The sequence below is a fragment of the Ambystoma mexicanum genome, chromosome 6q, assembly GCF_040938575.1.
Source record: "Ambystoma mexicanum isolate Mex_15411 chromosome 6q, UKY_AmexF1_1, whole genome shotgun sequence".
NCBI classification, from domain to species: domain Eukaryota; kingdom Metazoa; phylum Chordata; class Amphibia; order Caudata; family Ambystomatidae; genus Ambystoma; species Ambystoma mexicanum.
Window position 1 is genome coordinate 613,116,021 of NC_090937.1, and position 15,325 is coordinate 613,131,345.

Consider the following 15,325-nt stretch of genomic DNA (forward strand, 5'->3'; position numbering starts at 1 on the left):
ACCTCCTGTTCCTCGCTTAATAGGTCTCCAAACATGTGCTGTACCATCTCCTTCAGATCCCTCAAGGTTTTCAAGGAGATTCTTAATGATGTTAAACCTCCATGACCTATTTTACAGATCCTCGTTTTGTAATTCCAGATTGAGCAACACATGATAGATGTTTCAGTGTCTTATCACTTCAGTAGTTCCCTTAATATTGGCAAATTGTGATTGAAAGCATTTAGTCAGTTTTGTCAAGCATTGCACAGGTGTTCCTTGCTCATTGCCATAGCTACCTGGTCCTGTAAAGGTGGATATTCTCCGGTAGTGTATAAGATTCTGACCGGCTTTCTGCTTTTTTTTTTGTCCAGGCACCAGCACTTCTCTAGGCGCCTCCTTGTGTGTTGCAGGGCGGTTTACTCACTGATGTTGCATCCTTATTCTTCGCTCTGGCCATTGGATAATGGGACTAATTACCTTTACCTGCATAAGTGTTCTCAGTAACTTCTGCCGTTTCCCGTGTTGAGATTGTGCAAATTGGAGCAGAGTCCCGAATCAGGCGCGATGTTCGCCCATTATACGGCCATCCTTCCCATCATCGGTATAGTCTGCTTATTCCTCCTTGGCAGGGCAGTATTCCTCATTAGGCCCTGGGATGGGTCACGTTCCGTTGTACCTGGCTGCCCATATCAATGAGCCGGGCCTTCCACTTTCCGCACCAGCACATGAAACCGGGTGCTTGACCACAGTCGTGCCGACAGCTCCCCAGCCTTGCTTTGTCTACGCCAGCCTTTCCCATACCACCAGGAGTCACTTAAACTGGGGAAATAACCACTGTTGTCTGCAGGAAACACTTCACTTCTCCGGCAGCCTGGGTGATGCATTTCCTCCCGTCTTCGTGCTCCTCTTCAGCGAGGTAAGCTCCGGCACATTCCAGCCTGGGCCGCAGAGATCTTTCACTACAGCAGACAATCTGAGGCCACCCAATTCACTTACGCTGATCTTTGCTTCTTCCCCGACCTTCCGCCTGTCGGTAGTCTGCTTTCCATGGCTCTTTGTCCTTCCTAAAACTGTGTCCGGGACGGGGCAAGCGGAGCTCCAACGGCTCACACCCTTTTCGATCTGGCAGAAATCTTGGAATAGTAAAATGAAGGTTCCAGTCACCCAGGGGATTGGCACCCTGAGCCAACGATAACCCCAATGGCCTAAAAGATGAAAAATCGTCCTTTAGTGGCATGGATTCCCACCACCCAGAAGTGAAATACACAACTGAGATGGCTCCAGCACGACGGAGGAAACTGCACACGGCACACCCCGGCAGCACAGCAGGCAAATGTGGTCCGCACACACACACAAACAGTCTCTGCACCAGGACAAGAGTGATGGCGACCAGAGACGACCCCGGCAAGCAAATATGGTGGGAGTCCCAACACTTTTCCATGTGTTGGCAGCCTCCAATATCAAGGCAGTATGCCAGAGCAGGAAATTCTGGTAAAATGGCCCAGGAAAGAGCCCTAGGATGGAGGGCTTGGCCCCAGCAGATGAGGACCAAAAGCAGGATCTGGAAATCTCAAGAAGGGCACCAAGCAGTAAAGGATACAAACCGTAGGTAGGCCTAGGCCACCGCATCCAGCCAGTATGGGCAGAAGAGGGCCTAAAAATTCAGCAACGGTGGGAAACGTTTGAAAATCCTTGAGCAGGTAAGCAGACCTGCATATCCTCCCAAAATCCAGCAGCTATGAGCTCAGGAACAGTGTTTTCCATATATATATATATATATATATTCCTTTACTCACAGGGGCTGACTTCTGCCAGCCCACCAATCCCATTAGGGTATTTAAAACAAAGTTTTGGGTTGGCCACAAAAACGGCTAAACACTCAGACCCACCCCCCACAGGAAGTGTGGTGGCCAGCCTAGGGCCAGGAACTGGTCAAAAACCAGTCCAAACCACCATGGAGGCTGCCATCTTGGGCTAACAGAGTCCATGTGGCAACATTGCCATTTTAAGCCCTGCTTAGTGATTTCCCTGAACAAAGGAAGCTCCCTAAACAAAATGGTGTAGGAGTAGGACTCGAGACCCATTAGTACCCCAATGGCTACAATAAAGACATATCTGGCTAGTAATGCAGTCATTCAGCTTGCATCACCCCCAAACCTCCGGTGAAGCCAAAACTAAATATTAGCTGCCTCCAGCCTACCCCCTAAAACCAATGTAGCGTGAAAATCACCATAGGGCAGAAATGGGCTACCCTTTACCATATACCTTAAGTATAGAAAAAAGGAAGTAGTGGCAGGGGGACTTCAACAGAAGCCCCTCTGACCACCAAAGTAAATTAAACCCCTCCCCCCAAACAGAGGGAAAAGCAAAATGAGTAGGGGTCCAATAAAATGAGACTGCAGAACCCCAACAAGGGAATTCTGCCCCACCAATGCCTCTAGGGGATTTGTATTGTTCATTAGACTTGAATAGCAGCAGCACATCCCTTTGCTGATGTATTGTGATCTGGTTGACCCTTCCATGGCTGCTCCGATTTCCATATTTCAGCCCCACAGCACCATAAAATAGTACCTCAAGGACTAGGCTGTCTGGAAAAGCAACTATGGGTTAGGATGCAGCACCAGTACCTCTTAATGATGTAATACGTCCACAGCGATTCAGCAACAACTGGGGTGTGGATTTAGGGTGTGGATTTAGGGATGAGGGCGTGGTTTGGGAGATCCCGAACCAGATCCTCTTCGGCCAGTTGGGCGCTATAAGACCAAGGTGCATATTGCTTAAATGCTTCATTTTGTAGAGCACCTTTGTATACATTTTCACTGCTCCCACTAATGCCAGAGTCAGGCCGTACAGGGGAAGAAGGAAGGCATCTCCCTGCTGATTCAGGCATTTTCCGTTCCAGGAAGCATACACCAGTCATTTGTTTTGTGCTGTGTTGCAATAAAAACAAAAAGGGACATTGGCTTGCTCCAAGCATTTAAACACTGCCCCCCCACCCAACAATAAAAAACTTGCAGCATCCGTCCTGCTATTGTCTCACCTGAGACTATTGGCCAAATGGAATGTTCTAGGCACCAGCCTTAAATGTACATGGGAAGGAGATACAGAAGGGCATCTCTCAGGGCTTTGTTTAGGCAAAACAACAATGGTGGTGTCCGTTTAGATCAACACTTGGCAGCCCCGCAGAGAAGGTAGAAAAGCTTTAATTGCTGAGAAAATGGCTTTTAATCCCAAATGATTAATGGCCTGAGGTTTCTCTTGCTGATCCAAGAGTGTGGACTTCCCAGTGGTCCGAGGGTGCTCCCCTAACCACAAAGGACGAATATGTGAAGAGGGTCCTGGGAGGGGGAGAGAAAGATAACCCGATCTTAAAGTTCGTCACATCCAACCACTAATGGAGATAAGACTCCTGGATAACGTGATTGGTATCATTTCAGTCCGACTCAGTCTCTTGGGACCATTAAAATGCTAGATTAAGCTGTAATTCACATGTACGCCCTGGCATGTGGGACCACCAGGATGCACAATGCGATCAGGAGACATTGAAACTTCAACTGCTGGTAGGCACAAGTTTCTTAGGAACCTCTGGGCTAAGAGACACTTTGCACCTCTTGTTCCCCTGATGTAGCTTGTGCCCATAGTTCCGTGTATAGGCACCGTGAGAGAGCAGGCCAGAGAGGACCAGCATAAAGGGTTATTTTCCAACTGTACAAATCACAGAAAGGAAACATGTAGGTCTATTTCCCCAAACCAAACTTTTAATAAGAAAGAAAACCGAATCTTGGAGAATAAGTGGTGCCAATTTGCTTTTCCAAGTGTAGGAGTGGTGTAAAGGACATTACTGACTCATTGGTTTTGGGTGTAGGGGGGTCAAATGAATTTCAGAAACATGGAAAGGTGGTGCTTCCAATGAACGAGGGCGAGCATGGGCACCACTATAGACAGAGTGCCACTGCAGGCTTGAGGCCATAGTAGCAAGAGCTTCTCAATCAAAGTCTTTCCTGCCTTCTGCTCCTTTTGCTCAACATGTTTATATAATGATATGTATTGTGTCGGGTTGGTTAATTTTGAGATTTCTGTACTTTTTAAAGGTCGTCTAAGAAATCAAATGCTATTTTAGCCCTAGGAATTGAATTATGAACACTTTATCAGTACAAACTAGAGTGGTTTAGATATGTAGTCAAGTGCCAACATTTCAGACTGGGATCTAATCCCGGCTTCACAACTTCACCAAAGTGTGTAATCCAGATCAATTATTTAATCTCACTATGCTTTATTTGGGAGTCCATAGAAGCGGATGCAATATACACCATTAAAAAAAAAAAAACTCACTTATGGTTTACTAGACTATAATCTAGCATTGGCGAACCTTAAAATGATGGCTTGAGAACAGTGAAAAATGTTTCTTTGTTGGAACTTCTAACACAAAGAAATATTTGTTGATTCCAAATGTTTGGATCACCCAGAGGATAGGAAGTGGGGGAGCGATGGAAGAATCGGAGCAAAGGCCGAAAATGGGTCCCAGAGATGAGGCACTTGCCAGAAGCTTCAAATCAACGCATCTGTGAATAAAGTCTCTCTCTGTTCATGCTAAATTGATTGGCTGGATAAGAATCCCTGGCAGACTATATAATACATGAAGTTTCCCTGCACTTTTAGGGAGAATTCTCAATTCCCTTCACATTAGAGACCCCCAGCTCCTTTGATGGATTCCGAGGACTTGAATTTTTTACCTGAAAAGAGTGCGAGCCTTTTGTCCCACTCGTGTATTTTGATGTGTGTTTTACTCACATTTGTACCGCGCACTATCGCCACCGGAGTGGTCGCCTGGCGCTCTGGCAGCTCTGAAAGAGGGAGGGAGGGAGGGAGGGCGAGTTAGTGGGAGGAAGCTGGAAAAGTGCAAGAGAGCAGTGATGTGCTGTTAGCGGCCTCAGCCCGGTGGGTCCGTTGGCTGGGCCTGGGATGTTTGCAACCGGTAAATGTTGTTGTGTACTGTTGTGCTAGTCTATGTGTGTTTTTGTTTTGTTGTTGCAGTGTAGTGAAGTTTGTGTGGTTTGTTGTGCTGTAGGTTTGTGGTTGTGTTTGGTCAGGAGTTTGAGAGGTGTATGCAGAGGTGGAAATCTAGCATAGTCTCTCTAGATGGGGCAGGGGCACCCTGCGCCTTTGTCGTGATCTGGGCCTGTCTGGCATTCAGTGTCCCTTTCTCATCTCTCTCCCACCTCCACCAGCCTCCCTCACAACCCCACCTGTCCTCCCTACCCACTCAAATGGCCAGTGCACCTGCCAGGGTCCACAACTCAGTTAGAATGGTGATTGGAAATATCCTGGTAATTCCACAACATTGTGGTACCTAGTAGCAACTAAGGGGCGAGTGAAGATGTTGGATGGGATTGGCTGGGGTTGTTAACTCCGTCTCTATGGGTGTCACCTGTGTTTCATTCTGCCCGACGTCACCCGTCCAGGTTCCGTGAGTGCTTCTCAGTCGGTTCTGGGGGGCTGGTCAGTGTTCTTTCCGGTTTAGTCATTCTTTCCTTTCTGTTTCGGTTTTCAGTTTTAGTCAGTGGTGTTGAAGAGCCAGGTTTTCATCAATTTTTAGAATTTTAGGTGATTTTGGCGTTTTATTTTTTTTGGGATGTTGTCCCAGGTTTTTGCGGCTAAGTGGTAGAAGGAGGTGCCTCCAAGTTTTTCCTCAAGGTACGGTTTTAGTTCCAGGCGGATTTCGTTGCTTGACTTGAGGAGTCTCGTTGGCTTGTAGATATTTTCTTTTGTAGGAATTCTGCTTCTTGTCCACAGTTTGTCCTGTGTGTTATGCACATTGTTTTGAAAGTGATGCAATGTTTTACTGGGAGCCAATGTAGTGTTTTTACGGCAGGAGTGATGTGGCCTCTTCTGGATAGCTTGAGTAGTAGTCTGGCTGCTGCATTTTGGATGCGTTGTAGTTTCTTCAGGTGGTATTCCGAGGTAGAGGCTGTTTGCATAGTCGATTCTTGACATGAGGGCAATGATAGCGAGTGTTTTGTGCGTGAAGGAGAGGAAAGGTAGGATTTTTCTTGCTGTGTGGAGGAGGAAGAAACATTTGACCATTGCATTTATTTGTGGTTCTAAGGTTACGGTGTTGTCCATCAGGACGCCCAGGTTTTTTACTACCTTAGATGGTGATGGTGCGGTTCCCATTTCTGTTGGCCACGGGATGGCGGTTTCATTCTCTTGGTCATTGGATAGGATCATGATTTCTGTTTTTCCCGGGTTGATTTTTCAGGTTGTTGGCATTCAGTTGAAGACTTCTTTTAGGCAGTCGCTTAGGGTTGATCGGGTTGTTGCATTTTTTAAAGATTCTGATAACTGGGGTATGGTAGATGTTAAAGTACAGTGGTGATAGTGAGGATTCTTGTAGTACACCACAGTCTTTAACTCGTGGGCTGGATTTGAAGGGTTTAATCCATACGGTTTCTGTTCTGTCTGCTAGGAATGATTTAGTCCAACATAGTGCTGTGTCTGTTATGCCTATGCCTTGTAGTATTTTGGTTAGAGTGTCATGGCTAACTATGTCAAAGGATGCAGAGAGGTCGATCAGAATCAGGGCCGAGGTTGGGTTTGAGTCTGCGTTAGTTCTTAGGTCATCCCAGATGAATAGTAGCGCCGTTTCCGTTCCTCTTGCGGGTCTGAAACGGACTTGAGCTTGGTCTAGCAGGTGGTATTTTTCTACATGTTCTTGTGTTAGTTTGTATACATATGTTTCCAGTAGTTTTGCCGGGTAAGGGATGTTTGAGATTGGTCTGTAGTTGGGAGAAGTCTTCTACGTCACCACTTCTGTTTTTTAGAAGTGGTTTGATGTATGCTGATTTGAAGGACCTCAGTACAGTTCCTGTTGCTAGCGATAGATTTAGAAGGTTTCTGTAATATTCTGCTGGGGTTCCTTGTACGAGGATGGATTTGTAGATGTCCGGGGGAAAGAATCCATGGGTGAACCAGCTTTCTTGCTGTGTTTTACCAGCATTGCGAATGCCTCTGCTGATATTTCAGGAAACTTTGAATTTGTGCTGTGGTCCTGAGTTAGGTTTGTTTGGTTGTATGTTGTGGTTGGTTGGCCTCTGTTGAATCATTTGACGGATGTCATCGCTTTTTTTTTTTAAGTTGTCTGCCAGGTCATTGCATGGTTTCTCCGAGGGGGCTGGTGTGTTATCACAGCCTGGTGGGTTTCTCATTTCTTTTAAAATGCTAAACATTTCTTTTTGTGTGTTGGTGGCATTGGCGATTCTGTCGTCATAATGCCTTCTCTTCGCCTTTTGAATTTTCTTTTTGTATGCGCGGATTTGTTTCTGGAACAGTGTTTTTATGTCTGGGTTGTATTCTTTCCTCCATTTCAGTTCCATCTTTTTGTTTTCCTTTTTCATGGTGCTTAATAGTGGGGTGAACCATTTTGCAGTTGCTCCTTTTTTTGATGGGGTGAATGGTTTTCCTGGGGAAAATCTGTCAATTGTATCTGCAATCCATTTGTGTAATGGCTCCGCTTTCCCGTCCTGGTCAGATAGCTCTAGTTCTGTAGTTGAGGGTTTGGTTAACTCCAGTTGTTCGAATAGGTTGCTTTCTTTGACGTCTTTCCACTTTCTTTTTGTAGTAGTTGTGCGAGTTTGGATGCAGACTTGAGTAGGCAGTGATCACGAATGGGATGATGAGATGGACACTCCACAGTATCTGTATCGGCGGTGCCGTGGTGACATATTTTTCCTTGGCGAAAATTGCGTCCAGTGAGTGCCCTGCCAAGCATGTTGCCCCTTTTACTAGTTGTCGTAGTTTCATGGTAGCGAGTTGTTCAATCAGTGAGTTTTGGGAGTTGGCATTTACTGTCTTCAAACCAGATGTTGAAGTCCCCCAGGATGATTAGGTGTTCGTGATTAATGGCTATGTTGGTGATGGCTTCTAAGAAGTTGTCGACAAAGGCTGCATCATATGTCGGAGGTCTGTACACCAAGATGAATGTGATGTTGGTTTTTTGGCTCGCTGTTAGGTGTATAACCCTGGTTTTGCAGTTGAGGCTGTTGAGTGGTTCATCTGTTTTTATTTTCAGGTGTTCTTTGAATGCTATTGCAATGCCTTCTTTTTTGTTTTTCCTGTTTATTTGAAGGCATTTGAAGTTGGTTGGAAGGCAGCTTGAGTGTGGTTTTGTAGTTGTCGTCCAGCCATGTTTCTCTGATGAATAAAACATCAATGCTGTTGTCATCGAGTAAGTCGAAGATCTCTGTAGAGTGTTGTGACATGGATCTTGCGTTTATTAGATTGCAGTGGAGTTTGAAGGTGTGGTTTGGTTTTTCTTGTTATGCTCTTCTGATTTTGTTGAGGGGTAGGTTTTGGGGCGTCGGCGTCTTCGAATAGTTCTTCTAGGTTTTGTCTTGGGTTTTTGTTTTCATCGGGTTCGTCTTCCAGGAACTATGGTTGTTGATTGGATGTTCTTCTTGCTTTGGTGATGTAAGGTGTTATCGCATTGGTCATGTGTTTGTTTCTGGTGTTGCTCATCTTTCTGCGTGCTTTTGTTAGGTTGTTTAATGTTGCCGCTTCTAGCGTTGGGTTGGTTTGGTCTGGTGACCAGTTGTCTGCGAAATATGGAGTTAAGTAGAGGGATTTGTCTCTTCTCTCAGTGTTGGTTTGATTTTTGTTCCTGTCTGTGGGGGTGTGTTCCGTAGTTGTGGTTCTTTGTTGCAGTTCTTCTCTTTTTCTTTCCATCAGGATGGGACGTTTGTGCGGTATTGTAAGATTCAGAGTTGTTTAGTCTTAGTTTGTTTGCTGATGTCCAGAAGGTTCTGCTTTAGTCTGGTTGTCTTGTGGTGTAGTACTGGGTGTGGAGGGCTGTCCGCTACTGGTTTAGGGCTCTGCCTGTAGGTGGTATTTTCCAGATGATGATGCCTACTCGTTCAGTCGCTGTCTTGGTAAGGTTATTGGAGGTGGCTAAGGGTTATATAGTTGGGTGTTATCGGTGGCTCTCTTTAGTCTGTTTCCCTGAACGAGGTTGACTGCGGTGAGCTAGCCATGTCAGTTTAAGAAGGATGTGTACTAATTGGAGTTACTTTTGAGGGGCACAGCTAGCACTTGTACCTTATGATGCGCGAGGCCCTAATCTGTGTGCCACTCCACCGTATTTCACTGGCTGGTTCTGTCACCAGTGAGTTGGCTAGGTGAGTTAGCGGGACCTGTATAGTGGAGGAGAGACCTATCAATGCAATCTAAATATCACACAATACGATCTGGACACAGAATCCCTCCTAAACTTGGGAGACCTGTATAGTGAGTTATTAAGATAACTCCATAGGCATCTTTTCATGTGTGTTATACAGCACCCTCAGTGCAGTGACACAGGGATGTCTTTTTAGACCTCCCAAAGGTTTAAATACCTTCTCTGGGATAAACTACTGTTTCCCAGAGAATGTAAGGTTAAATTGACTTTACTAGTCTTTTTAAATTCCTAGAACTAGCACACATCTTCCTATAGAGTGCTGGAGGGGTTACCTACTATCCCCTGTGTCTAGAAACTCATGTAGCAGTCGAATGCTATCCTTTTCTATCGAATTGGCTGGTGGCGGTGGTTTTACAACGAACTGCCATGATTTTTCCCAACCGTGAACACCGGTAGCTAAAAATCGCGGGAGCCATGTTTTTCAAGATGGCGCCTTAAGCCCCTTGGTTTAAACAGGTCCTGGTCTTTTTTCGCCATTTCTTTTGGGAAAAGTCCTTCTAGAGTTTGTCGCTGCGTGCCAAACTAGGTTTGGTCCCTTCGTTTCTATGCCTTTGGGGGGCTTCAGGACTGAAGACCGCCTCTGGCGCCTGAGTGTCTGGGGTGGACAGGAAGTGAGGGAGATGCCTGAAACTCCCTGTGCTAACGTCTCCTAGGAGACCCAAATGCACTCTGGTGTGATTGGATGGCTGACTGTCCGGCAAGGACAGCCATCCTGCTGGGTGAGTGGCAGCTAGGCTGGAATGAAAGGGAGAAAACTGTTTAAAAGACGAGTCTCTTGGACTGGAAAGCAGAGTCGACCACTGGAACGAAAGAACCGAAGACGAGCTGGAAGAGGACAGCTGCTGCAACTCCTGGACCGTTGGTTTGCCCGGTGAAGCCCTGCTGCATGTCTGAATTGCCAAGTTCATCTCGACAGAGAAGCCCCATCAAGGAGGACTTCTTCCTTTGAGTTGGTTGGATCAATCAACTCGTAAACCACCTGGATACCATTCTCGGAGCTGGTTAGGTTTAACCAGGGGGAAGCACACCAGCTTGTGTGCTTGATGACAGATACTCGAACTGAAATTACTCCATTTTGTCAGCTTTTTTCGACAATCCCGTGCAGTGCAGGAGTCCCCCGACATCCATCTTGTCCCCACGACTGAGGCTCAGGAACAGCGAGATCTGCAGGAACAGCCAGGAACCAACATCTTCTGCTGCTGCATCTTGTTCTTCATATTAAGATACTGTGCCAACCCGATTGAGAGAACTTACCTCTCGCTGTGAACGTTCGTGGAACTTTCCCAACTTGCAGGCCTAATAAGCTTGTGACCCAACATATAATTCTTTTTCGTACAAACTACTTCTGAGAACATTGGCAAAGACTTTACCGTTTACAACAAGAACTGATCTTTCCTATCCAAGACACTAGTCCATTGACTTTGACCTAGGCCTATTGAACTGAATCAAGTCCAATTTGCACTGCCTAAGAAAGTATTTGTGATCTATTCTATCAACTTGTGCCTTTTTACTTCCATTCAAAGTAACTGAAATGCTTTTTGCTCCTATTTCAGGGGAGCCTAATTTACTCAGAAACGTATTGGTTTGGTATTGAAGTGTATCTGTGTATAATATTAAGTTGCCTCCTTCTAGTGAATGTTTTCTAAATGATTGTGTAATCAATTAATAAGTGTTTTACCAAGAAACCTTGAGTGTGTAAGTGTCCACTTAAACCACTGTGATTGTAAGACCTCTGTGTAACCTCTTGTGCTGCTCACATTCCCTCTTGAGATAAGCCTGGCTTCTCAGCTCGCTACCACAATCTGTGTAGTACAGACTTATACCAAAGGTTGGCTTTTGCTTACGCCTGTAGTCCTAATTGTATGTGGTGGTCCCAGAGGGTACTGCATGCAATTCTGCCTAACAGGCACTCCCAGCTAGTTAAGTGATTTCATGTAAATTTCCTGAGCGCCACCAATACATTTGTGGATTTAGCAACAACATTTGGTGTCTGCATGTGCACTGCATAAATAAATACTGCTCAACTGGTCTCAGGGCAGTGGACATCTAGGATAGTGCCTTCTGGCTGTGTGAGATCTTTATCAGTGCAAGTTTAGTGAGGATATTCATTCCATCTCATCAAAATCTGAATAAGCCAAACTCAAGGTGGTTGCAAGGTCTGGCGTTGCCCATGTTGAACACTCATGCCTCTGCAGTTCCCACTTAACTGCTTCTTGCTACATCATTATGCTGAGTGTTCTGATGAATCCCTCACCGTACCCCTGCCTAAAGTCTCCTCACAGGTGGCCAGGGGAAGAGACTCGTCCTAATCCTGACCTTGGGGGTGGTCTACTGCGGGAGGATCAACTGGGAGGAGATAGGGCCCAGGCTGGTGAAGGGAGCCCATGGGGTGAGAAGCAGTCTTCTCCTTTGAAAGGGAGTAACCTTTCTTGTATATCAAAACATATAATGGCCTATTCCCATTATAATGTATCTGAACAACATGTTAAGCTTAGAAATATGGGCAAAGTGGGTGCAACATCTTTAACCACCCCACTTAAGGAGGAACCCGTTGTACTTTGTATGGATTAAAAAATAAATAATCGCCCTTGCTCACAAAGGTACAGAGAAAAGAAACCTGTAAATGGTAGCATAAACAAACTGCCTTCAACACAACAAAATTGGGCTTAAGTTAAAAGTAGTAAATTACCAGTAAGAACTAATTTTGTTACCTGGGACTCCAAGTCGCATATTCCCAAGAGTACTGGGACGAAGAGGGCTGAAGAGTAATGCAGGCCTGAAGGTCAGGCAATTAAGCCTAGCATTTCACACATAAGGGAGCTTTTTAAGCCTCTCAGCCTCCCTTAGGTGCAGGCCATTAGATGTAGTTGGAGAAGCAGAAGCAGTTGTAAGAAGTAGTTGCTGGGGCAGGAGAAAGTGGCAGAGGAAAGCACGTTGCTGGAAGAATCCACAGAAGAGGGAGGAAAGAAAGGATGCCAGGATTTTCCATCATCTTATTCCAGTTCCAAGTCGTGAGTGATCCCCTCTCCCCCCACCAAGTCTGGATTGCAGAGGTTGCACAGCGGGAAGCGTACGGTTTGAAGGCCCCCCCACCCCCCCAATGTGAATTTGATTGCAGAGCTTTTTCAGCAGGAAGTGTCCAGCAGACCGTGCCTGGAGGCTGGTGTGCTCCAGGGGGGGGGGGTCATGGTGAGCAAAACTCTGTGCCTGTGTGTTGGGACCGGAGGCAGCTTGCTGAGAGAAGTGTGCCTGGGCGAGAAAACACACGTAGTAGAAGTCCTGCAGCCTATGACAGAAACCGAGGAGTCGGTGAGTGTCTGTGCATTAAGCTATCATGGCATTGCAGACGGGCAATTGTAACGAGTTGCTTTTCACTCGAGAAGGAGTGAAACTGAATTAAGCTGACCAGAGTGCGTCAGACAATGGAGTGCAACAGTTGTAGCACTTGCATATAGATACATACACTGTGGAAGAAGGTCTTGAACATACATTATAAAAACAGCTTTAACAATGTGAGTAATGATCGTGTGTACTTAAACGTGATTTTGACGCGAAGACAAAGCCTAAGTAAATCCACAATAACATTGTATCCTGTGCAACCAAGTGTTAAACCTCAATATTTTGAACCGAAGAGAACAAGCATTACCTTAAGCCCAGAGTTGAACAAGCATTGCCCTCAGTCAAAAGAGACTAAAGTAAAGGTTTCTTTGGAAATAATTGCTGCTTGAGGAAAGGGGATTGGTATAACACCACTAAAGGTAGAGCTTGTAAATGAATGACTAAGGTTTAGAAGGAACAGTAATTAGTCATGAACTCACATTGCCAAGTGAGGGCAGTGTCTTTGATTTCTAAAGAGTGTAGCCTGTCTTGGAGCATGATCAATGGTATTGAGGCGGCAGAGGTCAAGGAGAAGGAGTACAGCGCATCCATTAATGCGTCGGCTGTTCTTTTTAGGTTGTCCCAAATGGACACTAGGGAGGACTCGGTTCCTTGCAGGGGTCTTAAACCAGATTGGGTAGCGTCAAAGAGGTTGTTGGCTTCAGTGAAATGGCTGAGTTGCTTGTATGCAGTGCGGTCCACAAGCGTGGCCATGAAGCGGGTGTTGGAAATGGGCTGGTTGTTCTGGGAAAGCAGTGGGTTGAGCGTAGGTTTTTTGAGGAGGGGGTTTGATGTTGGAGGCTTTTAAGACTTCCGGGAAGATTCCCGATGCTAGGGTGTGGCTAACGATTGATTGTGCGATACTGCTTGCACAGGGTGAGGCTAGGATGGTTTTGAGGAGGGTTGGCGGGCAAGGGTCTTCAGGGGAACCGGACGTGTGGCTTTGTGCTAGGCGTGAGAGGAATTCCTGGTGCAAGGTCGAAGAGAAAGAGGCAAAGGTTTGCATCAGGACAGAGTGGACAGGGACTGGGCGGTGGGTGGATGGGACTTTATTTCTATTTTAGAGATGTTGGAAGAATGTCTGTCGATAGCGATGTAATGGAAATTTCTTACACAAATGAATGCAGTCAAAAGAGTTATGCCGCCTATCGCCTGAAAATTTGTAAGACGTAAGGCAATGAAATGCTGTTAAAAAACACGTTCCATTAAAAATCTTACAACCTGCACAACAGACGCAGAAGACAATTCATAATCATCAAATAGCAACTCTCACCTTGTTGTTTGACCATTTGGCGAGGTGTAAACAATGGAGGAAACACCTGCTTGAACCAATAACTGTGTCCCATCGTTGAACTGAACCCATACTGCTCCACTGCTCAACTGTAAAAACAAATCCAGAATTATATTTGTTCCCTGGTGCCATCTGCTCAAGTAGGAATGTACCAAAACTGAAATCAATTACTTTTAGGCACTGGAATTTACAGGACTTCAGTTTGAAAACTCAAGATTAGGAAAGTAGAACCACCAATGAATAAAGGGAAGGATTGTTTAATGTAAAAACGATTGTAGCCCCTCCATATTCATGAGCAACCCACCCTCCCCACCTGAATTGAACATGGTACTACAATTTTGGTTGATAAAATATGTGTGTTATTGCTCCACAGTAACAGAAATGTTACTGGAGCAGTGCAAAAGGGGGATACCAAGGGCCTCAGTACGGGTTAGGTGGAAATTCAGATTTAAATCCTCCCAAAAATAGCCCTGAGGACTTACTGTTACCACCACTTGGTCAAGTGGAATTTCCATCTGATTACAAGTGGTGTTGGCGGTGTAATTCCCCATTTCTTTTGGGTCCATTGGACCCAATGGGGCTTGTTTTGGCGGAATTACCGCTGCGGTTATTCCATCAATTCTGCTGATTTTTCGGCATTTTTGGCTGCAAATCCTGAAGTCTCCCCGGCTGCAACTCTTATGTGCTGAGGCACTGGGTTGTCTGAGAAACCAAAGGGTCACTATATTCCAGTCCATGTCGAGCACCAGGCTCGGGTTGTGCTCAAAGTTCAGCCAGTTACAATTTCTCTGTACAATCAGGATCCTCCTCCCACTCACCCTCACAATGTCCGTATTACAAAATCTTCATTCGATATGCTCCTGCCGATCATGATCCGCTTCTTGTTCTGGGCAACCCTGCAGGTCCAGCCATGTGACAACATCCTCCGGGGTATCAAAAAATAGCGTTTTGTTCTTATGTAGCACCTTCAATCGTGCCAGATACAGCAGCATATATTTGACTCCCGCCGCCCTCAGCCTTCTTTTGACGGCGACATAACTATACCTCTGCCTTTGCACCAGCATCGTATAGTCCGGGTATGCTGTGATGTTGGTAGATGCTCTCTCTATCGTACCGCCCTTACGAAAATATTCGAGGATCTTTTCTCTATCCCTGTAATTCAGGATCTTCGCGATGATCGGCCTTGGCGGGGCCCCCGGCCGGGGTTTCCTCATTAGGGCGCGATGGGCCCGCTCCACTGTGAATCCTTGCGAAAGATTCCCTGCTCCGATCCCTTGTAGGATCATGTTTTCCACATCGTTTGTGGGGTCTTGGCCTTCTTCCCCCTCCGGCAGACCAACCACACGGATGTTGTTCCTCCTCGCCCTTCCTTCCACCTCTTCCACACGATTTTCCAGGTTGGCAACCTGTTGTTTTAAGACATGAATCTCCTTTGCATTGTTCGTGCT

At 45.9% G+C, this 15,325-nt stretch overlaps 1 protein-coding gene across 2 annotated transcripts in view; it reads right to left on the reverse strand.

Moving 5' to 3' along the window:
- Positions 1–15,325, reverse strand: part of PLK4 (polo like kinase 4) — a 253,654-nt gene that overhangs the window by 15,312 nt on the left and 223,017 nt on the right. For both annotated transcript variants that reach the window (XM_069631104.1, XM_069631103.1), the window contains exon 15: positions 13,860–13,966. In XM_069631104.1, the coding sequence (XP_069487205.1) occupies positions 13,860–13,966 (107 nt within the window). The remainder of the gene's footprint in view (positions 1–13,859; positions 13,967–15,325) is intronic.